At 39.9% G+C, this 22,991-nt stretch overlaps 3 protein-coding genes across 3 annotated transcripts; all 3 read right to left on the bottom strand.

Annotated features, from left to right (window-relative positions):
• Positions 1 to 1,101: 1,101 nt before the first annotated feature.
• LOC131023042 (uncharacterized) lies at positions 1,102 to 2,721 on the bottom strand. The gene has a single exon (XM_057952581.1). The coding sequence runs from the start codon at positions 2,719 to 2,721 to the stop codon at positions 1,102 to 1,104; it is 1,620 nt and encodes a 539-aa protein (XP_057808564.1).
• An 8,729-nt stretch (positions 2,722 to 11,450) lies between these two features.
• Positions 11,451 to 12,629, bottom strand: LOC131019753 (non-specific lipid-transfer protein 1-like). The gene is made up of 2 exons (XM_057948339.1): positions 12,181 to 12,629; positions 11,451 to 11,672 (listed from the first exon to the last, which is right to left on the bottom strand). Exons 1-2 carry the CDS (start codon positions 12,567 to 12,569, stop codon positions 11,663 to 11,665), a joined length of 399 nt encoding a protein of 132 aa, XP_057804322.1. The 5' UTR covers positions 12,570 to 12,629; the 3' UTR covers positions 11,451 to 11,662.
• A 994-nt stretch (positions 12,630 to 13,623) lies between these two features.
• Positions 13,624 to 14,415, bottom strand: LOC131019751 (non-specific lipid-transfer protein 1-like). Its single transcript, XM_057948337.1, has 2 exons — positions 13,982 to 14,415; positions 13,624 to 13,895 (listed from the first exon to the last, which is right to left on the bottom strand). Exons 1-2 carry the CDS (start codon positions 14,326 to 14,328, stop codon positions 13,886 to 13,888), a joined length of 357 nt encoding a protein of 118 aa, XP_057804320.1. The 5' UTR covers positions 14,329 to 14,415; the 3' UTR covers positions 13,624 to 13,885.
• Between the last annotated feature and the right edge of the window lie 8,576 nt (positions 14,416 to 22,991).

The raw sequence follows: 22,991 nt of genomic DNA, 5'->3' as shown, positions 1-22,991 counted from the left end.
AAGAAGCGAGCGCCACTTTGCGGGGACGACCGAGAGAATCAAGATATCTACTCTTCATGATATTGAAGCCAAACTGACTTCCAAGAATGACTTTCCAAGCAAGTTTCATCAGAAAGGCTTCATTCATCATGGTAAACGACCTAACACCCAGACCTCCTTCCTCCTTAATACCACAAACTCTGTCCCAGCTAACAGCGTGCTTAGGACGTTTTCTTATGTCTCCCGACCATATGAAGTTTCTGCATGCAGCATCAATCTCCTGAATGAGCGAACGTGGCCATTTATAAATCATCATGGTGTGGACAATGGAGCTTTGAACTACCGATTTTACCAGGCAAAGACGTCCAGCCATCGAAAGGTGCAATCCATTCCATCGAGAGAACTTGCAAATAATCCGATCTTTAATAGCAGTAAGATGGGATGCTTTGGGACGGCCAACAAAAAGTGGCGCGCCCAGATAAATCATAGGTAAGCTTCCACAGGGAAATCCCAGAGCGCGAGTAATTTGGCGCTTATAACAGGGAGACACTCCTTTAGCAAAGAAAATTCTCGACTTCTCCTTACTGCAGATTTGACCCGACATCGAACCATAAAAATGGAGGATGTCGCGAATGGCTCTTGCATTCTTCATCGTCGCTTTACAAAAGATCAGAACGTCGTCAGTGTAAAGTAGGTGGGTGGGGAACAACTGACCCCTGCTCATTCTCATCGGCTCAATTTGCCCAGCAGCAACCGCTTTCAAAATAAGATTACTAAGCACGTCCTCCGCGATGCCAAAAATGATAGGCGAGAGGGGATCTCCCTGTCTAACACCCCGCGAACAGGGAAAATAACCACAAAGTTTCCCATTGTAAAGGATTGAAATTCGAGCAGAGGAAAAGATAGTGGCAATCCACCCCAGAAAAGTATGATCATAACCCATCGCCTTCATAGCGCTCATGATGAAATTCCAACTCATGGTATCAAAAGCTTTCTTAATATCCACTTTGCAAGCCATATTCATTCCCTTGCAAGTTCTGTTCATGCAATTAACACCTTCCGATCCCAGCATAATGCAATCGTGTATAAGCCGCCCGCGAATAAAGCCAAACTGATTGTTAGTCACATTATCAGCAGCCACAGAACTAAGCCGAGTAGCAATAATTTTCGAAAGAACCTTAAAAAGAAATTAGATAGTACGATCGGTCTCAGATCCGCCACCGTTTCCACCACATCTTTTTTAGGAATGAGGATCAACGTATTAGAATTCAGACCCTGAGGAAGATAGTTCTTTAAGAAAAAAGTTTTGGCAGCGACCACTATATCATCTTTGATGGTGTCCCAGCAATTCTGAAAGAACGTGCCCGAGAAGCCATCTGGTCCAGCTGCACTATCGCTCGCCAAATCGAACACCGCCGCTTTAATTTCTTCTTCCTCTGGAATACAGCTCAGACTCTCATTCTGCTTATGAGACACCGTGGCTTCCACAATTTGTTGAATATCCTGCACCATAACGGTATTGGTCGTAACCTCAGAAAAGAGTTTGGAAAAAAAATCCACAATATGTGAAGAGATAACGTCCTGATCAAAGGTATCAACACCATCAATTTTGAGTTGAGAAAGGGTCAGATTCTTGCGTCTCATCTTGTAAGATTTATGGAAGAAACTTGTGTTCCTGTCACCATCTTTAAGCCATCGAACTCTACTTTTCTGTTGCATGAGATTGCTCTTACGTGTTAGCAAGGTGCCGATCCTTGCCTGGGCAGCGACTTCTTGGTCAAAAAGCAAGTCGGAATAACCTTCATCAGCAATCTTCAACTGAATCTTCGTCAACGACTCCTGTAATTGAGAGATTCCTTCATCGACATTCCCAAAAACTTGTTTATTCCAGATCTTGAGCTCAGTACGAAACCGCTTAATTTTCGCCATAACGTTATAGAGAGGGCAGGTAGAGTTAGTCGGCGCCTGCCACGAAACTTGCATAAAGTCATGGAAATCCGGGTGTGAAAGCCACATATCCAAAAACTTAAAGTTTCTTCTTCTTGGAACCGCATTTTCTTGGCATTGGAAAATGATAGGCGAATGATCAGAAGCAATACGAGGATGAACATGGGTATTCAACGAATTCCACATCGACGCAAAACCCTCGGAAAAGAGACAACGATCCAAAACCGATTCCACATGCGAAGGAAGATTTCGCCTGCCACACCAAGTGTAAAAAAGCCCAGAGGTGTTCGATTCAACAAAGCCCGAGGCGTCAATGAAATCACAGAACTCCCTACAAGCAGAGGCATTTGGAAGACAATCACTCTTGCGCTCATGCGCACCCTTCACCGCGTTGAAGTCACCAATGAAAAACATGTTGTCCACCACGTTCGTTAGGAGCTCTAACCAAAGATATCTTCTCACAACCATGGAGCAATCCCCATGCAAAAAGGTCGCGCGGAACGTACGAGAAGACCAACAACAGTCAAGAATCACCACTTGAGTGGACGAGGAAACTAAAGAAATATTAACAAGCGGGTTTGCTAGGACCCAGATGTTAGGACTCATACCAGACCGAAAATTCTGATGAATAGGAACGACATTAATCGATTTCCAAAAGTGTAACGGAACCTTCGAAACATCCTTCTTGGGTTCCAAAATACCTATAAGAATAGGAGAAAATCTTGAGCAATGGTCATGGAGGGCTCGCTTAGCATCGTCGTTGAACCCTCTCACATTCCAAGATAAAATATTCATTGACGAAGTTCAGCATCCAACAAGGAGTTTTCCTCGTTCTCCACTTCTTCCGCCCAACTTTTAGTTGCAACATTAGCCATTGTGCGTATCGACGGGCTGATCTCTTTTTCAATAATAAAATCCCGAGGTTTTCGGCCCGCTGCATGTGCGTTATTGAGCTTGTCCTGTACAACTTCCAATCCCGATTTTCCCGAAGCTTTCTTATTACTAGTAGAAGTCATCGCAGCCCTTCCCTTCACCAAAGGTTGGACTCCTCCAGTTGTCTTAGCATTTGATCGAAGAACTCTTTTATCCGTCTGCTGCAGAACCGCGTCCATTTTGTTTTTGAAATTTTTCTCCTGGACCTGTTTGTCTGCTAGTTGACATTCCTTCTCCTGCAACCAACTCGTCTCCTCCTGGACCAGGCTTGTCACCGCATCAACAAATTGCGCCTCATTCATAACAGCTTTAGATTCCCGACCATGCTCCTTGCTCCTGTTACTCTCTTCCCCTCCATCTTTCTCCAAAAACTCCTCATCCGATTCTTCAACCTCCTCAATAATTACTTTTTCCTTATCGGAAACATCTTCCTTCCCAGAGCTAGCCAACGGAGCAGCAGAAGGGGCGTGTACTCTATCCACCACCGTGGATTGTTGCTCATTTTCTTGATTCTCCACAATCAATTCCTCAGAGGCTGTTTCCGTAAGAACTTCAAACCCGTTTTTAGTTGGAACCTTCGCTTGGGGTTGCCAGACTTTATGACCTTTTGAGTTCTGACCTGTTTTCCTTGACTCCTCAACGATTTTTTGTTGTTCTTTGGTATCTTTGACTGTTGGGGTCTCTCTAACCGTTTCCATTTTGTCCTCTTTGTTGCGCCTGCATTTATCCGAGGAGTGTCCGACCTTCCTGCAAATACCACAAAAGTACGGCAGATTTTCATAAACAAATTCAATCTCAAAAGAGGAGGACCGTCTTTTAACATTAAGAGAATAAATGATGTCTTTTGAAACGTCCATCTCGATGAGCACGCGAGCAAAATGTCCCACCGATCCCTCAAAAGTGGAGCCCTCGATCTTAATAGGCGAACCCACTGAACGAGTAATTCCCGAGATGATTTCAGGGTGCCACAGTTCGTGGGGGAGATAATAAATCCTGAGCCAAACTTGTGCCAGATTCGCAGCTTCTTTGTACGGATTAAACAGAGGTGTCCATTCTCTAATCTTAAGCACTCCTGAACGAAGCTTCCAATAAGCTTTGGATTTAGCTATCGCCAGATCGCTTTCTCCAGAGAATTTCAAGGTAAAAAAGCCTTTGCCAATTGGAATAACCTGCCAAGGGGCGGAAATCCCCCAAAGGGCTTGCAGTTCGTTTTTAATATCTTCCGCAAATCTTGGAGAGTCCCCTTTTTGCAGCAGAAGACGAGCATGCAACGCAAATTTGAACTTCTGTATTTGTTGTTGAAAGAGTTCTTCAGGAATCTCAAGAGTGAGCATATTGTTTTTCTTGATGGGGTGTAGAGAGCAGAAATCCTGTGCCAGAACGTCCATAGGCTTAGGAATGGTGGATTTTAACTTAGAAGAGAAAGAAACCCTAGCATGGTTAGGGTTAGGGTTTGGTTCATCGGTCTGTTGAGGCTTCCTTTCATCTGGTTATTTTCCGGCCAATAAGAGAGATTCCATCGCGGGAGCGTTGTTGCTATTCGAGGTCAGATGATTCGCCGAGAGGGCGTTGTTTCCAGTCGAAGACAGCTGCTTCGCTTGAAGAGAACTAGGGAGCGGTGGAAAAGATTGATCCAAGGGTGACAGAGAAGAAGACGCCATCGGGGAGAAGCGCCGGAAGCGTCAAACGAAGAGAAACTCAGCGAAAAAATTAGGGCCAAATCCTAGGGGAGTCAGCGGCGGAAGCGTCCATCTATCATGTTATACTATTACTAATTAAGTATCACAAATTAAATACCTCATTTTTTAAAATTTTAATTTTTATAGTGATAAATATTAATTAAAGTTTATTATGTAATACTCCCTTCGTCCCATTTGAAATGGCCCAAAACTATAGGACAAAGATTGTCCTATAGTTTTGGGTCTGTGACCTGTCATATAGTTTTGGGTCATTTGAAGTGGGACGGAGGGAGTAATATTTTTTTATTTTTACAACAACAAACTATTATAAAATAAACAAATTAAAGTGAAACACGGTGGTACACACTAAATTGTGATACACAGGATCCCATCCAGTCATCTAGAGACCTATTGTTTTTAATCAAGTACTTAATATATCCTTATCTAACATTGTTTTTTTTTTATTAAAATACTTTGCTGGCTATTGCATATATATATATATATATATATATATATATATATATATATATATATATATATATATAGGGGAAGGCTAAAATAAGAATGCTTCTTAAAATATAAATTAGGAACCATTTTCAGCCCTTAGATCATCAAGATCTACGGTTGATTCATCACCATGTTGGATAAATTCATGGTCCTGAGTTCGAATCCCAGAGGTAGCAAAAAATTATTTTTCGCAATTCGTACCTTTATACAGTTTATTCATGCATGTTATGCATAAAATTCATGCATTTTTGCTGGTTCGCAATTCTTAAAATAAGAGTGGTTTATTGAATAATCGCTCCATATATATATATATATAGGGTGCGGTTATAGTGAGAACCACAATTATCGTGAGAACATAAGAACCAATAAAATTACTGCATCTGCTATACAAATTAATGCATCCGCTATTAAATTTAATGCATCCAAAAAAAATATTTTTTTGCTCCCTTCAGGATTCGAACCCAGCATCTGCATCCATCCACCAAGATGATGCATCTACCGTAGATCTTGATGATCGAATGGCTTAAAATGGTTCTCTGTTCTTATTTTATTAGTGGTTCTTATTTGAACCTCTCCATATATATATATATATATATATATATATATATATATATATATATAAGAATTTATTAATTAGGGTTTAGCCAAAACAAGAAAGGGGAAATTGAGACCGGCTTGATATGAAAAACATTAATGTTCCTTTTTTATAGTTGGATAGGGGAATGAGAAATAAATTTTGATTTATCGAGCAATATGTTATTTGGGAGAATGACGATAATAGAAAAGATGCAGAACCGAGGCGAGAATAAATCTCTTTCCGTAAGGCAAAATTACTTCCGCTCTGTGCTTGCGGATCTACAGTAATTGCACTAGGAGATCGCTATCCGGTCGAACGACTTGATACTCGGGACTGAGTATGTAAACTAAACTAATATGACAAGATTAATTATCTGAATTTGTTGGTGTGTTTAATCTCATTCTGAAGGACCCTATTTATAGTAGTCCAGGGGTTTCCTTGAACTGACGTGACTGTTTGGCCAACCAGGTGGTCCGAACTAGCGCGTGTCATCGGTCCTGAACTGCCGCCACGTGCCTGGTTTGGACAAACAGGTGGTCTGAACCATGACTATCTTTGGACATTAATTACTCATTCAATTCTTTATAGATTTGAATAAGTAAGTATACCAAATTAATCTACTCAACATGTAGATTCCAAAAATATCATTTAATTCCATCAATCCCCCACATGAATAATGATTAATGCAAATGCAAAAAACTAAGTCCCGACGACCTATTATTGCATCAGGATAGGTAGTTGTTAGCATTGAACCTTCCTTAGTGTAATGCCATCGGATTTACTCGTTGCTCAGTGAACATGATGTCTTGAACCGGTCAACTTTTGTGTAAATCTAGTCAACAACATACACACAATAATAGATCTAATATCTTTCGTTCTTACGTTGTGTCCATTTCGGCCTTGGACCATTTCTTGGATTCATAAGTGTTATCGATAATTTGAAGCAGCCCCACTTCTTCACTTGTATAGCTGATCTCCTATAAAGAGTATCCTGTCATACTCCACCTAATAAGGCTATAGGAATCATTAAAAGTTTTTAAAGGCTTACCCTTTACCACAAGCTGCAGGCTTTTCACTTGAGCAGCTATGAGAATGGATTTTAAAAGTTTTCAAGTGTATAACTTGAACTTCAATAATTTAGTTGTCTCATTGAACCATGTTCTTGGGATCTCCAGTCATCATGGTTGAATTACCATTATGAAAGTTCTTTAACGTGTGGATTTTAATCTCATTCCCCTTACTGCGTTATACAATTGATCACGATTAATACCTTTAGTGAACGGATCTGCAATATTGTCTTTTGACTTTACATAGTCAATGCACATTATTCCTGTAGTGATCAATTGTCTAACGGTATTATGTCTTCGACGGATATGTCGAGATTTACCGTTATACAAACTATTCTTTGCTCTCCCTATGGCAGCCATACTATCACAATGTATCATAACCGGAGGCAATGGTTTTTCCCAATAGGGAATATCTTCTAAGAAGTTTCTTAACCATTCGGCTTCTTCGCCGGCTTTGTCTAAAGCAATAAATTTCGATTCCATTGTAGATCGGGCTATACAAGTTTGCTTAGAAGATTTCTATGATATTGCTCCTCCACCAATGGTAAATACAAAACCACTTGTGGATTTAGAGTCTTTAGTATCGGGTATCCAATTTGCATCACAATATCCTTCCAAAACTGCGGGATATCTCGAATAGTGTATACTATGAGAGATTGTGTGTATTAAGTATCTCAACACTCTTATCAATGCGGTCTAATGATCCTTTCCGGCATTACTTGTAAATTGACTCAATTTGCTAATAGAATATGCTATGTCTGACCTTGTACAATTTGACAAGTACATTAGGCTTCCAATAATTCTAGCATAGTTTGATTGTGATACAGGTTCTCCTCGATTTTTGGCCAAGTGTATACTTAAATCAACAGGTGTTTTAGCCGGAGGTAGATCGAAAGCGTTGAATTTCTTAAGCACATTCTCAACATAGTGAGATTGTGATAAGACTATTCCTTCGGGTGTTCTAAGAATCTTAATTCCTAGAATCACATCAGCTAAACTCATATCCTTCATGTCAAAGTTCTTCTTTAACATTTCCTTAGTTTCTACGATGATTTTATTATTGCTACCCAAAATTAGCATATCATCAACGTAGAGACAGACAATGACAAAATTGTCGGAAGTTCCTTTGATGTACATACATTTATCACATTCATTGATTTTGAATTCATTTGACATCATTGCTTGGTCAAATTTCTCATGCCATTGTTTGGGAGCTTGTTTAAGTTCATATAAAGACTTGACAAGTTTACAAACTTTGTTTTCTTGGCCGAGAATCACGAACCCTTCGGGTTATTCCATATATATCTCATCTTTTAAATCTTCATTTAGAAATGCCGTTTTTACATTCATTTGGTGTATCTCAAGATTATATAATGCGGCTATAGCAAGTAGCATTCTAATGGATGTAATTCTAGTGACTGGAGAGTATGTATCAAAGTAATCATGCCCTTCATTTTGTTTGTAGCCTTTAACTACTAAATGTGCTTTGTACTTATCAATAGATCCATCGGCTTTATATTTCTTCTTAAGAATCCACTTGCAACCCAAAGGTTTATTTCCCGGAGGATGATCAACAATATGCCAAGTGTGATTGGATAAGATTGACTCTATTTCACTATTGATAGCTTCACGCCATAGATCGGCATCAGGACCAGACAATGCTTCCTTGATTATCTTTGGTTCGTCTTCTAAAGTATAAACTACGAAATCCAGACCAAAGGTTTTTGCAGTCTTTGTCGCTTTCCGCGTCTTGGTTGCGGTGTTGGTTCACATGTTGGTCCATTATCCTTAAGCGAAATTTTATCATAAGTTCTCTTTTTCGAACTTAAATCATTCTTCTCTTTCTTAGGGAATATAGTTTCAAAAAACATGGTGTTTCTTAATTCTATAATCATTCCCTCATTTATATCGGGTACTTTCGATTTGTGTACCAAGAATCGGTACGCACTACTATTGTTTGCATATCCTATGAAGATGCAATCAACAATTTTCGGTCCTATTTTTACTTGTTTGGGTTTTGGTACTTCGACTTTTGCTAAGCACCCCCACACTTTTGTATATTTATAGGACGGTTTCCTTTATTTCCTTAATTCATATGGAGTTTTATCTTGTTTATGTTGGGGTAAGTTATTCAAAATTTTATTAGCCGAAAGAATAGCTTCCCCCCACATGTTATGTGATAGGCTTGAGCTTATCAACATAACATTCATCATTTCTTTCAATGTTCTATTCTTTCGTTCTGCAACACCATTTGATTGTGGAGAATAAGGTGCAGTCGTTTGATGAATAATGCCATTTTAACGATAAATTTTTTCAAAAGGTGCAACATACTCGCCACCTCGATCACTTCAAATCATTTTGATCTTAGTGTTAAGTTGATTCTCGATCAACTTCATTTTTGTATGTTTTGAAAGCTTCGAATGCTTCGTCTTTGCTTCTCAAAAGATACACATAGCAAAATCTTGTGCAATCGTCTATAAATGTTATAAAATAATTCTTACTTTCCACATCTTGTTTGCACAAGTTTTAAATCACATAGATCGGTGTGAATCAATTCAAGAGGTTTCGTTGATCGTTCCACTGAATGGAAAGGAGATTTTTCCATTTTAGCTTCAACATAAATTTCACATTTTTTGTGTTGATTGAAAATTATTTTTGGCAATAAGTCTAAATTTACTAAACGTCATAGTGTATTTAGATTAACATGTCCTAATCTATCATGTCATAAATTAGAAGACTCAACCAAATAAGCAACTTTTTCGTTTATTTCATTAGGAGAAATTACATTTATATCACTAAGCTTGAAAAGGTCGTTATCTATATAGCCTTTTTCCTATAAAATGACCATTCTTGGTCTGTACAACCTTGTCGGCTTCAAATACTATTCTAAAACCAGCTTTGCTCAAGGCAGATCCTGAGACAAGGTTTTTGCGGATGTCAGAAACATGCAACACGTTTTGCAGGGTTATCTTGAGTCCCGATGTCATCTTGAGCACAATGGTTCCAGAACCGACGATCTTGGATGTGGCAGAATTGCCCATACACAATTTTCTGTTTTCGGAGATAGCTTCATAGGAGGAGAACATTGCTTTGCCAACGCAGATGTGTCTAGTAGCACCAGTGTCGATCCACCATCCTACTGGGCTGCCGACCATGTTGACTTCATCTACGACTGCAGATAAGTCGAGTTCGGCTAAGTCGATGGGGGCACTTTTCTCTTCCGTCACGTTAGCTTGATGGTGACTATTTTTCTTGTCTTTCTTTGGTTTACGATAATCTTTCGCCATGTGTCAGGTTTATCCGCAGTTGAAGCAATCTCTTTTGATCCTCTTTTGATTCTTCGAGTCTGGCTTTATGCTTTTAAACTTGGGTTTCTTCTTGTTGCTAGACTCGACCAGATTTGCTTTTGCCTCCATAGAGGTTTTGTTCGTTTTATTGTCGAAGAGTCTAATGTCCTCTTCGATTCGCAAACGAACAATCAAGTCTTCAAGTCCCATCTCCTTGCGTTTGTACTTGAGATAGTTCTTGAAGTCCTTCCAGAGTGGTGGTAATTTCTCTATCACTGCAGCCACCTGAAAGGATTCAGACAATTCCATACCTTCGGCAAGAATGTCGTGCAAGATTAGTTGAAATTCTTGCACTTGTTCGACAACAGTCTTGCTATCCACCATCTTAAAGTCCAGAGAACGACCGACTATAAATTTCTTCAAGCGGGCATCTTCTGCTTTGTACTTCGTCTCCAATGAGTCCCATAACTCCTTGGACGTCTTGGTGCTAGAATAAACACTATAGAGAGTGTTGTCTAGCCCATTCAGAATGTAGTTGCGACACATAAAGTCGCTGTGATGCCATGCATCATATGCGATACGCACTTGCGGATCAATTTCGTCTTCCCCCACAGTTGAAGGAGACTCATTCAGAAAACGAGTCATATTCAAAGTAGTAAGATAGAAAAGCATCTTTGATTGCCAACGTTTAAATTCAGAACCTGAGAATTTTTCCGGCTTTTCGGCAGGTGCTGGAGCATTTGGAACGTTGACCGAAACAGTTGGAACGTTGTTGTTGTTGGTGTTGCTTCATATCGCCATCTTTCCACACTAATTTTGCCTTACGATTGTTATTTGAGAGTGTAGAAAATAAAATGACGATAATAGAAAAGATGCAGAACCGAGGCGAGAACAAATCTCTCTCCGTAAGGCAAAATTACTTCCGCCTGTGCTTGCGGATCTACAGTAATTGCCCCCAAGATACAACGGTTTCGGGATGATAGACGAGTCATTAGCACTAGGAGATCGCTATGCGGTCGAACGACTTGATACTCGGGACTGAGTATGTAAACTAAACTAATATGACAAGATTAATTATCTGAATTTGTTGGTGTGTTTAATCTCATTCTGAAGAGCCCTATTTATAGTAGATCAGGGGTTTCCTTGAACTGACGTGACTGTTTGACCAAACAGGTGGTCCGAACCAGCGTGTCTTCGGTCCTGAACCGCCGCCACATGCCCGGTTTGGACAAACAGGTGGTCCGAACCATGGCTATCTTTGGACATTAATTACTCATTCAATTCTTTAAATATTTGAACAAGTAAATATATCAAATTAATGTACTCAACATGTAGATTCCAAAAATATCATTTAATTTCATTAATTATCAAAGTAATTATGACATTAAATAAGCTATTTATTCCAATACAATATACCACTACTAGCTAGTTTAAGTTTGTAGTATCATGAAAATGTGAAAGTTAAGTGGATCTATAACATCAAATTTGATCATAATTTCCATTGCAAGAACAATTCATTAGACTTTTCAGCAGAAAATTGAGCGAGTACAATTTGATTATACTAATTCAAGCCTCACCAACAGTAGAGTAACATTTCATATATAGAAAATACAAATTAATCAAGCTGCAGAAATATATATGTATATAATTCGCTGCTGCAGAGGAAGCTGATATAGTTCATTGTCTCTATTTAACCCTGAAAAAAAACGATATTAAAATCAAGAAGTAGCTAGCATGAATTACATTTCGATCAACAATAAATATAAACAATCATATGTACAAATTTGACATGATTAATTAATGATCATTAATATTTATTAACTGTGACATACATATCCACATCAACTGCAACTATATAAGACTCCATCTATACTCTAGAAACAAGCCAGAAAATATTGGCTATGCTTTTCAAAATAGTGATGCAAAATAGTCACATTATGATTGACCACAAATTAAATTAGTTAAGTAGGAAATTTTAATTTAATATATTTTTTAAATTTTTTATTCAAAAATAAAAATAAAAACAATAAATTACCAAAAAATTAGCTACGATGTAGACAATGTAGTAACATAACTATTTTTTATTTTAAAAATAAATTAAAATAATCAAATTTTTTTTTCCTATTTAACTAGTTTTGCGTTTGAGCCAAACAATTGAAACATAATTTATATGTAGTAAAAGTAATTAATTTATTTGCAATTACTTGGTGCAATCAATTGCAGGCGTGATTTCGTATGGAAGGGAGACGCCGCATTTTCCGGGGAGGCTTTTGGCGTTTCTGACGGCGGCCGCAGAGGCGGAGCCGGTGACGGATTTCAGGCAGACGCAAACGTTGCGGCGGTCGGCGGTGGTGCTCGCCGCCTTGTACAGCGACTTAACCCCCGCGCAGCAGTTGAGCGGCACCGTGCCGCCGCCTAACACGTACTCGAAGCACGGCGCCAATGTGGTTGTGACCTCGCCGCATGAGATCTTGGCCGGCGGCGCCGCCGCCACTGCCGCCGCCGCCACGAGGAGCAGTAGAAATGTTGCCTTATTCATTATGGAGTTTTGTTTTCTTGTACTATTATGTAATAAAAGTAGAGATGCTATCATGCTAGCTTATATATATAGATTGTTTTTTTAGATAGAAAAACTAATTAAGAAAAAACATATTTGTGAAATTAATACACTGTATGCAGAAGGGTAGTTGAATCATTAAATGCCTTATTAATTGTTGAGATGTTAATCATTTAACACTCTGTAATGACAGAAAATCTTTATAATTTTGGATATGAAAAAGCTGTCGATGAAATGAAATTATTGGTTGGGTTAAATAGTTTCTACTTTTCTGTTTCTTTTGAAAAAAAGAAGATACTAGTTTCTACTCTTCTGTTTCTTTTGAAAAAAAGAAGATACTCCCTCCGTTTTCTATTCCAATAAATCTATGCAGCTACATTGTGACCACCCACACACTAATATAATAAGGAAGATTTTCCTTATTATATTAGTGTGTGGGTCGCCATAATGTGACTGCATAAATTTATTATTAATTTATTTTTTAAAATAAAAATATGACTTAGTTATTTTACTATATTCTCTATATTGTACTTATTTTTTTAATTTCCTTGCATTTTTTATTTTTAATTTATTTTTTAATAAAAATAAAAAAGTTATCAAAAAATTACAAAAAAATAATTACAATGTAAAGAATATAATAAAATATTTAAATCTTATTTTTATTTTAAAAAATAAATTAAATAAATTAAATTATTTTTTATTTAGGTAAATTGTGACTGGCCACGATTGTTTAGCATTACTCTTTTTTATTAAGTTAATGCCACGCTGCAACTATTAATTACATGATTATGATTTCAACTACCATTATATCACCTTCCCGGCCACATGCATGGAATTAATGATATTACAGTTTTATAATTAATATATTTGTTATATTGATAATTTTAAAGAATTCTCTACCCCACACCTCTATATATAATTTATTTGTTTGTGTGCTCTTATATACAATTCTTATTCATTTTATTTCTTTAAAAGAATATTAATTATATAGTATATATAGATAAAAATTCAAATAAAAATCTTTAATAATTATGAGAACGAAAAATCACTTAAAGTACAGTAAATTTCACCTCAAATTCAGCGATTTCATAATTTTATATGTATAGAAGTTTTATTTATTTGATATAATTAAGACAACAAAATATTTTGTGACAAAGCATAAAAATACAATCATACACCAAAATTGCCTACTTGAAGTAGAACAATAGAAGTATTAGATTTGTACACTAGGCCTCGAGAAGGACTTTTTTTTTTTCAATTTATTTGGAGGGTGAAACGACGTCGTAATCAACACAGGGCAAACTAGTTAGGGATCCTTAAACTTGCATGCATGTCCAACACCAACTCCAAACTCAACCAACCCTGCAAAAAACCATTTCAATTCGAATTAATTTAATCAAAATAAATCCATCAATGATTCCAAAAAATTCACAAAATTAATAAGGCACCTATTACAGTCGGTGTTGGGGCTAATTTGGAAAGGGATATTGACCCCACATCTCCCCGGAAGCCTCGCCGCATTCCCCAAATCGATAACCCCACGCATCGATTGAGCCGCCGCCACCAAGCACCGGCAGGCCGCGTGGCGGTCGGCGGTGGTTTTTGCGGAGGCCGCCACCGCCCTAACCCCATTGCAGCACTGAGACGTTATCACGCCGCCGCGCAGAAACCCTAGGCACGACCCTAGGTTACCCCGCAGCTGATCGCACGATGCAACGGCCTCTGATTGCGGTGACAATAGCGCAACCATCACAGCCAGGCACACTAGCATCTGCCACTCAATTTTCACCTGCATTTTTCAAATATTCAACAGCTGGCAATTTATTTATTTATTTTAATCGAGTCCGATCAAATACAACGTGAGATTGATTGATTAAATAGTGCTGGAAATAATTATATATATACACATACAAATTAATGTGTGGGAAACAAGTGTATAGGTGGGAGTTGAGTGAAATTTATTGCGTTTGACAATTGGGGTTGTGTGGTAATTACGTGTACAAGGTTAGCACTCGACACGTCAGATAATCTTTGCATGCATGCAAAAGACGATAAAGTTACACGGAAATCGAGGGTATGTCTCTACGATACACTCAGATTCTTAATTTATTTTTAGATTTTTAGACGATATGCACTCCCTTTGTCCACAAAAATAATGTGCTTATTATTAGGGTTAATTGCATCAAAATACCTGATATTTTCTCAAAATTTAATTTTTTGACAAATTTTTTAATTGTAGCAAAAATTTTAGCTACATTTCAATTTATTGCAATGTCCGTCCCTCGTATATTTTCGGCCAAATCCATTCATTTTCGGCCAATTTATTTTAGCTATGTTTCAATTTATTGCAATGGATTTGAGACGACAATGTTTCATTACCCGGCACGACATGCCACCTAAGCTTTACGGATGTCCACCTCATTTGACCGGAAATATACGCGGGACGGACATTGCAATAAATTAAAATGTAGCTAAAATTTTTGCTACAATTAAAAAGTTTGTCAAAAAACCAAATTTTGGGAAAAGCTCAGGTATTTTGATGCTTAACCCTTATTATTATTTTCGTCTGTTCATAAATATTGTGTGTTATATTTCTTTTTTAGAAAAAATTTCTTTATATAGTAAACTTTATTCATATTTAATATTTACAAAATATTGACATTTTATTTTTATAATTTAATGGGCACAATAGGGGTCCAAGATTTTAAATACCAAAAATTATAAAAGATAAGTTTTTAGCCTCAACTTAAAAACAACTCTTTTGTATACCAAAATCACTTAAAAGACTAAAAGACCCTTACATTATATCATTAAAGAAAAGCAAAAAAAAAGACAAAGCTTCTCGGCCCCTCCCCCTCCACCCCCAAATTCAAAAATTTTTCTCTCTCTCACAACTCACGACACACTCACGACCAGCGCCACCTCACGATCGAATTCCAGGCACGACATCGAGATGGGCAACCATGATCGGAATGGCGACGACTCGGCGTTGGTGTCGGCGACAAGCTCCGATGAGGAGTGTGTCGCACATCCTACTCCTCCGGTGAGTGAGCCCTAATTTTCGCCCAATTCCTATTTTTAAAAAATTGGAGCTTAAATTCATTGTTAAATGCATGTATATGTGTTATAATGCTTTGAGAATCATGTTTAGTTAGTAAATAGCTTGAGTTTGTTGAGATTTGTTGAAAATTTCTTGAGAATTTTGGTGTTTTTTTTTTTTAAATTTCGGCGGATTTTTGGGAACAACAGGGGCTGGCACGACGGGGGTTGGGGCAGGGTGGGCACGACGGGGGTTGGCGGGGTGGGCACGACGGGGCTTGGGGCCGGCTGGGCACGACAGGGGCTTGGGGCTGGCTGGGCACGACGGGGGCTTGGGGCGGGGTGGGCACGACGGGGCTTGGGGCGGGGTGGGCACGACGGGGGCTTGGGGCGGGGTGGGCACGACGGGGCGGTACGACTGGGCTTGGGGCGGGGGAGGCATGACGGGGGCTTGGGGCGGGCTGGGCACGACGGGGTGGGCACGACGGGGGATTAGGGCGGGCTGGGTACGACGAGGCTTGGGGCGGAGTGGGCATGACGGGGGCTTGGGGCGGGCTAGGCACGACGCGGGCTCGAGGTGGGGTGGGCACGACGGGGGTCACGTCGTCGGATTCACGATGGCAGGCTCCCATCGTGGCCACGATGGCGCCGTCGAGGTCACGACCATGGCCCACGATGGCGGCCATCGTGGTCACGATGGGAACCTCCCATCGTGATCTCGACAGCCCGCCTCCTCCGCCTTGTTTTTTTTTTTTAATTGTTGTACTATTTGTTTCAAATACATGATTATCTTTCTAATTTGCTTTTAATACATTGATTTTGTAGATTAATTGTGAATGGAAAAGGCCTACATTGATCTACGTGACCCGTGGCGTTAATCTTTATTTGAGGGCCGAAATATTCAAGGAGGTTAAGAAGGTTTTATTTGATATTAGCGGTCTGAGAGATTTAAAGAGGGCGTAGTAGGACGGTTGATTGATGTCAAGAGAAACCATAGTGCAAGTAATGCTCTACATCACTTGCTAGCTCGTTAATTGAAAGGTAGTGATATACCATGTGACGAGTCTTGGTTTCAAGTTGGTGGACGGAGCATTCGATTTAGGCACGGGACTTCACTTTGGCAACAGTGACTTTGATCCATATGCAAAACACAAGCCTCCACGGAATGGTATATTCTATCGATTCTTCAATGGTGTTTCCACGAAGGTGAATGTGTTGCGCAAGAGATTCAATGAGAAGAGTCTTGGCAAGGATGTGGAAGACTATTTGAAGGTTGCAAACCTTTTGGTGTACTATCTCTTCCTCCTATGTCGGGACAATCAAGTGATCGAGGATTGGGCATGGACATTAGTTGAGGATTTTGAGCGTTGGGATGCCTTTCCATGGGGCTCGTACACGTATGGAGCATTGTCTTACTACATAGACACCGTTGCGATGGCCCCGGACCAAGCTGAAAAAGATTATCACTTTTATGGTCCGGTTTGGGCCTTACAAATTTGGTCGTACGAGGCCGTTCCAGCTTTGGGAAGCCAATGTGGCTTTCGAGAGCCCGAGGAGATATTGCCTCGGTGTTTGAGATGGAGCACTCGACAGATGAGGAAGATTGATTTTGCTATTTTTTTAGAGAAGCGGGTACGTTTTATCTTTTTATTATATGATTTTTTATATTAAAATTCGAATTCTAATATTGTGCATGTTATATTGTATTGTAGCTGGAGGTATATCCTGTGTTGGAAGCTACATCTAGTGAGTTAGATGAGTACTATATGATGAGCTTCGACAATGGGGATCTATTTGATGTTCGTTTCAAGGCTCCTGTACGCGTTGCCTCAAGATATGAAACAACATTCAAGGCTCCTGTACAGAAAGCAAATGAAAAGGCGAAGAGTACAGCTTTAAGGATGATCATAGCTGAGGGGGCACGACGTGGGACGAAGCGCCCCCGACAGAGCACTCCACTTCTCACTCCAACAAAGGGGGGAGAGAGAGATAGAATGTGTTGTGTGCACGGATGGCCTTGCCCAGACAACGAAGGGGGCATGATATCGAGGACAGATTGAGGGCAGTTATCGATGATAGATTGAGGGCAGTTTTGACTGATGATTCTGATACAGGCTTTCTTGCTCTATTGAGAGCAGTTATCGATGACAGATTGAGGGCAGTTTCCGGCCGGAGGCGTTCTAGGAGTCCTGCACTCTCCCGGGAGGAGGATGTCATCTCCCGCCACTCTCAGAGTCGCTCCCGCCAGCCACAGCCTCAGCATGTCGCTGCCAATGAGGCCACTTCTTTGCAGCCTCAGCACGTCCCCACCGAGGCCGGTACTTTTTTGCAGCCTCAGCATGCCCCCGCCGATGAGGCTACTTCTTTGCACCCTCAGGATGCCGCCGCCGATGAGGCTACTTCTTTGCAGCCTCAGGACATCCCCACCGAGGCCAGTACTTCTTTGCAGCCTCAGCACGTCCCCACCGAGGCCGGTACTTCTTTGCAGCCTCAGCATTTCCCCGTCGATGAGGCTACTTCTTTGCAGCCTCAACATGCCGCCGCTGATGAGACTACTTCTTTGCAGCCTCAGGACGTCCCCACGTAGGCCAGTACTTCTTTGCAGCCTCAGCATACCGCCGCCGATGAGGCCACTTCCTTGCAGCAACAGTTTACCAATCTCTTCAAGCTTGTGGAACCTGTGTTGCACTCTCCTATCAAGGGAGCCTCTTACCAGACCTATATCCCATACGAGGCTTGTAACTTACATTCTCCTGACAAGGCCAAGAATGAAGGAATATTAAATTGAATTAACGTTCCACTTTGCCCGATGATCGTTTCTTGGTTATTATTAATTTATCATACAACGATTAAATCCTAACATGCTCCTATGAATTTAACAGCTGCACACAGGTGTTAGGAAAAACTTACTTGAGAATCGGATGCACAAACTGTTGATGATCGTGTCGAAAGAATCTGACTCCAGCTCTGATCTTCTCGACTGTATCCCGCTCAATTCCCAACGTTGGATGGACAACGAGCTATGGAAATTCCCAAGGCAGAAAGATCACTCACGTTTCTGCGCCTCCCTCTGCTCTCAAAAACCCTAATTTTTATCAGTGTATTTTCCTGAGAGCTGACAGCTGTATTTAATAGAGAATTAAATACGTATGGGGCGCTCCTTTCTTGTGAGGGACGATTTCTGGCTCTTCTAGGGCTAGGAGAGATTGGGCCAGCCCAGGGACCAGATACAAGGAATAAAGATGGGCCTCAAATAAATTAATTTATCTATGGTCAGCCCAGACCATAATTAATTTATAAATATCAGTTCATTCCACTAGAGAACCGATACTGACTTACCCCTTTATTGCCGGTGATGAGTCGGGGCTTGTATTTAGACTTATTAAATCTCCGTATTTAAAATATCCGACATCCATTAATTAATTAGAGCTCTGACAGCTTAAATTAATTAATCTCTTAATAATTCCTTAAGCAGTACCACTCAAACTTTATTATTACGCCTGAACTTAATCAACCTGCAGGGTTTAGCGTAATAAACCTTATTGAGCTCCTTAAGGGGATGTCATTATCCTATACCGGATACGGGTACTAATACAGATAATCAAATATCATATATTAACCGCTATCACCCAAGATACAGAGTACTCGAGTTAGTATATAACTTTCACCCATAGTAAGTCAAAGTGATATACGAATTAATATATATATCTGAATACTTATTAGTATTAAGATTTATCAATCACCGAGATCTTGATTCTTCACTTAAGTCGGATAGAAGAATACATCTCAAACTGTGGTCCTATCAATACGTAATGACGTACCAGTATAGACAAGTAGCCAAGACAAACTACTTCCATCTATACTGCAGCCTAAACCAATAACTTGTCCTAGAGTTATTTCGGCTGTGATCATATTATATCTCTTAAGGTTATTCCAATTATATGGTCTTCTGTGATCTACAACACACCATATAATCTACTTATACAGAGATAAAGAACATACATATGCAATCATGAACACAATCAGATAGGAGATAGGAATAGTGAAAACAGGAATCATTGTATACAAGCATAAAGTTCTTGCTTTCAGTATACAAATCCAACAAAGAAAGCGTCTAAGCCACATGATAAGGTACAAACATCTGAGCCTAGTGTTGATTTGGATGATTTTGAGGAGTTTGGGGAGGATGAGGATGAGGAGACGGGCGATAAGAGTTTGGGTCCTCGAGAACGTAGACCGTCTGCTGCTGTTCGGACTCCTTTTAAGGGTCAAAGTCCATCTACTGCTGAGGTATTTAGGAGTCAGTACAGAAAATTCAGAAGTAGTGGATCTAAAGCCATTGCAGTTGTGTCTGAGACACAAGCTCCTTTAAATCAAGAGTTCTTCGATGATGTTGAGAATGTTGACTTGGACTTCACCCAAGATGTAAGTTTTAATTCATAATTTGTATTGTGTTATATACATCCTTAACTAACCTCAAAGTTTATGCTTCACAGGTCATAGACCAATACGTGGTTTTCACTCGCACATGTCTTGGGAAGATCAAAGGAAAATGCATGCCTACTACTTTAGTAGTAGGCACTGATTTTATGTAAGTTTTACTATGATCCTTCATTTTTTATTCTTGTTTTTCTATCATTATTATTGAACTTGTATGTTGCAACTTTTTGTAGGTTGCATTGCATGCCGAGCTTACCCGACTGCATCCAAAGGATTCCAATTTTAAGAAGGCGAATGGAAAGCCAACATATCCCAAATGGACTTTACCTGAAGGACTCGAACACTTGGTTAAAGGGCTAGATACGAAAAATGCAACTCCGTGGTGGAATGCAGATTTTGTAAGTATAGTATACTAGTGTAATTTGCATTTGGTATTCTAATTGCTTTATTAAACTATAAGTTATATTTTTCTTTGAACAGATTGTTGCAATTTGTCTCGTGGGCAAGAATCACTGGGTCACTGTGAGAATTCGACTTCTTGATTGGAAGGTCGAGTTGTATGACTCGTTGTCACACCACTTTGATGAAGGCAAGAAGTCTGTGCGCGACCATGAGATGAAGCCCATTACTCGTCTCATGCCTCGTCTATTAGAGCTCTCCGGTTATTGGGAGAACAACACAACTCGGATAAAGAGAGATGACGAGATGGAGCTTGATAAGATGTCGATTAGTGCCCAGTTCGCCCAGGTCGATGACCACAGTTGCGGCCCTTTCTCTTGCATGTATCTTGATCGTTTAGTGCCCAATCCTAACAAAGAGCTGAGACATTTGTGTCAAATCGACGAAAAATATATCAAGAAGTATAGGTGGCTTGTAAGATCTAGAATATTTTGTCTCACCCAACTTTGAAACATATTAAGACTTATTTTGAGATTTATTGAGACATATTCCATGTTATTTGCTTTTAGTTTGGTATGTTGTTCACTTTATTTAATGTTGATTTTTGTATATAATTGTCTTGAATGTTGGTGGCTACCATGATCACGATGGGGGCTTCCCATCGTGAGCACGATGGGAATCTCCCATCGTGAGTCACGGCCGGCTCCCGTCGTGTCCTTCCCTCCCGTCGTGTTCCCCGTCCCCTCCCCACCCCGTTGATGGCCACGATCGTGCCCACGATGGCCACGATCGTGTCCACGACCGTCGTGTCCATCGTCCCCCGCCCCCACCCCTACTCACCCCGTCGATGGCCAGGATCGTTGACACGACCGTGCCCACGATGGCCATCGTGAGCCACGGTCATGCCTTCGCCCCCATCGTGCCCCGCCCTGGCCCACGCCCGTCATTCGCCCCGTCGTGCCCATGGTCGTGTGTCTACCATCATGGACACGACGGTAGGACACGATCGTGTCCTACCGTCGTGTCCACGATGGTAGACACATGACCATGTGCACGATGGCTCTCATGGGTCATCGTGTAGTTATTAAAATCATTTAATCTCGAATTTAAATATGATTATTGACTTGTTTTATGTATTATATTATGTTTAAAACTATAATTTAGCAATCAAACTTGATTTGTAATCAAAATTAAATGAATTGGAGTTATAAACATCGATATCTATGAATATCAACTTGAAAAAATACTTATAACATTTCATGGAATGTTATATAGTTGTCATGACTCATTTCACTAAAACACCTAAATTATGTGTTTTAAGACAAAATGGTTTGATTAATTATGTATTAAAATGTTGTTTAGAATATATATAACATGTTCAAACTTAAATTAGTCGAGTATAATATCATAAATTTCAAAAATTTCAAACAATAATAACACACGATCGTGTACCAATCGTGGACACGATGGTGTGATCGTGGTCACGATCGTGGACCGTCGTGAACCACGATCGTGCCCTCCGTCATCGTGAGTTACCATCGCGGGCACGATAGGTGCCTCCCATCGTGATCACGATGGGAGATTTCCATCGTGATCTCGGCAAACAACATTGAGTTTCAAAGTTAAGTAACGACGAGAAAGATACGACGCGAGGGAACGACCGTAGGGCACGATCGTGCCTACGGTCGTGACCACGATGAGGTCCATCGTGAGGTGCCATTTTTGGGCATGATAGGTGCCTCCCATCGTGATCACGATGGGAGATTTCCATCATGATCTCGGCAGACTTATGAAAAACACCAACATGCACTATCAAAAAATCAATTGGTAAAATAAAACCGAATAAACTTCAACCTAAATGAACATTAAAATAGATATTGGATAAAAAGTTTCAATTGTTACATTTATTCACGGAGGGGCATTGGACATGCCTTAATATCATGATCCACTTTTCGATAATTACTACATCTTTTTTTCTTCTGACGTCTACGAGTCGGTTGTGCTTCCTCCGTATCATGAGAAGTTTCCTCGGTGTCATGAGAAGGTTCCTCCATATCATGAGAAGGTTCCTCAACATCTGCTTCTTGAAATGGAACATTCAAATCCACTCCACCCACGTGAATAGATACTGTGCATTTTTTTTCCTATTGTGTCCAGTTCCATTACACCTAGAGCACACTTGACGCCGTCGTGAGGGTAGTCCTTCAACTGTTGATCGAGCATGACTCATCCTTGGACGCCCGGACTGACGTAGACTCTCGGGATCGGGAGGACTACAATAGATTGATGAAAACTCCTCCGGCACATTCCATTCATTCAGATGTGGTATTGGACTAACATGTTTGGCATAAGTTTGTCTCAACTCATATTGTTTGAAATATTTGTGTCAAAATCGTACACAGACAAACCATTGCCCGCCCACCTAATAAAATAATATAATTTCGTCTTAAAAAATTAAAAAGAAATTTATAATAAACTAAATTTTTCATACCTTATAACAGCGACCGCTTGCTTGCATGGAATTTTATCCTCATCAAACTCTCGACAGTCACAAGTCCAATTCTGAAGATCGACTTGATA

Source organism: Salvia miltiorrhiza, chromosome 4 (genome assembly GCF_028751815.1).
Source record: "Salvia miltiorrhiza cultivar Shanhuang (shh) chromosome 4, IMPLAD_Smil_shh, whole genome shotgun sequence".
In the NCBI taxonomy this organism is placed as follows: domain Eukaryota; kingdom Viridiplantae; phylum Streptophyta; class Magnoliopsida; order Lamiales; family Lamiaceae; genus Salvia; species Salvia miltiorrhiza.
Note: the sequence above shows the minus strand (reverse complement) of the source record. Positions and strands in the feature narration are given on the sequence as shown.

Excerpts from the sequence above, each read along its gene's own strand:
- LOC131023042 (XM_057952581.1), bottom strand. The coding sequence starts at position 2,721 with ATGAATATTTTATCTTGGAATGTGAGAGGGTTCAACGACGATGCTAAG.
- LOC131019753 (XM_057948339.1), bottom strand. The coding sequence starts at position 12,569 with ATGATAGCATCTCTACTTTTATTACATAATAGTACAAGAAAACAAAAC.
- LOC131019751 (XM_057948337.1), bottom strand. The coding sequence starts at position 14,328 with ATGCAGGTGAAAATTGAGTGGCAGATGCTAGTGTGCCTGGCTGTGATG.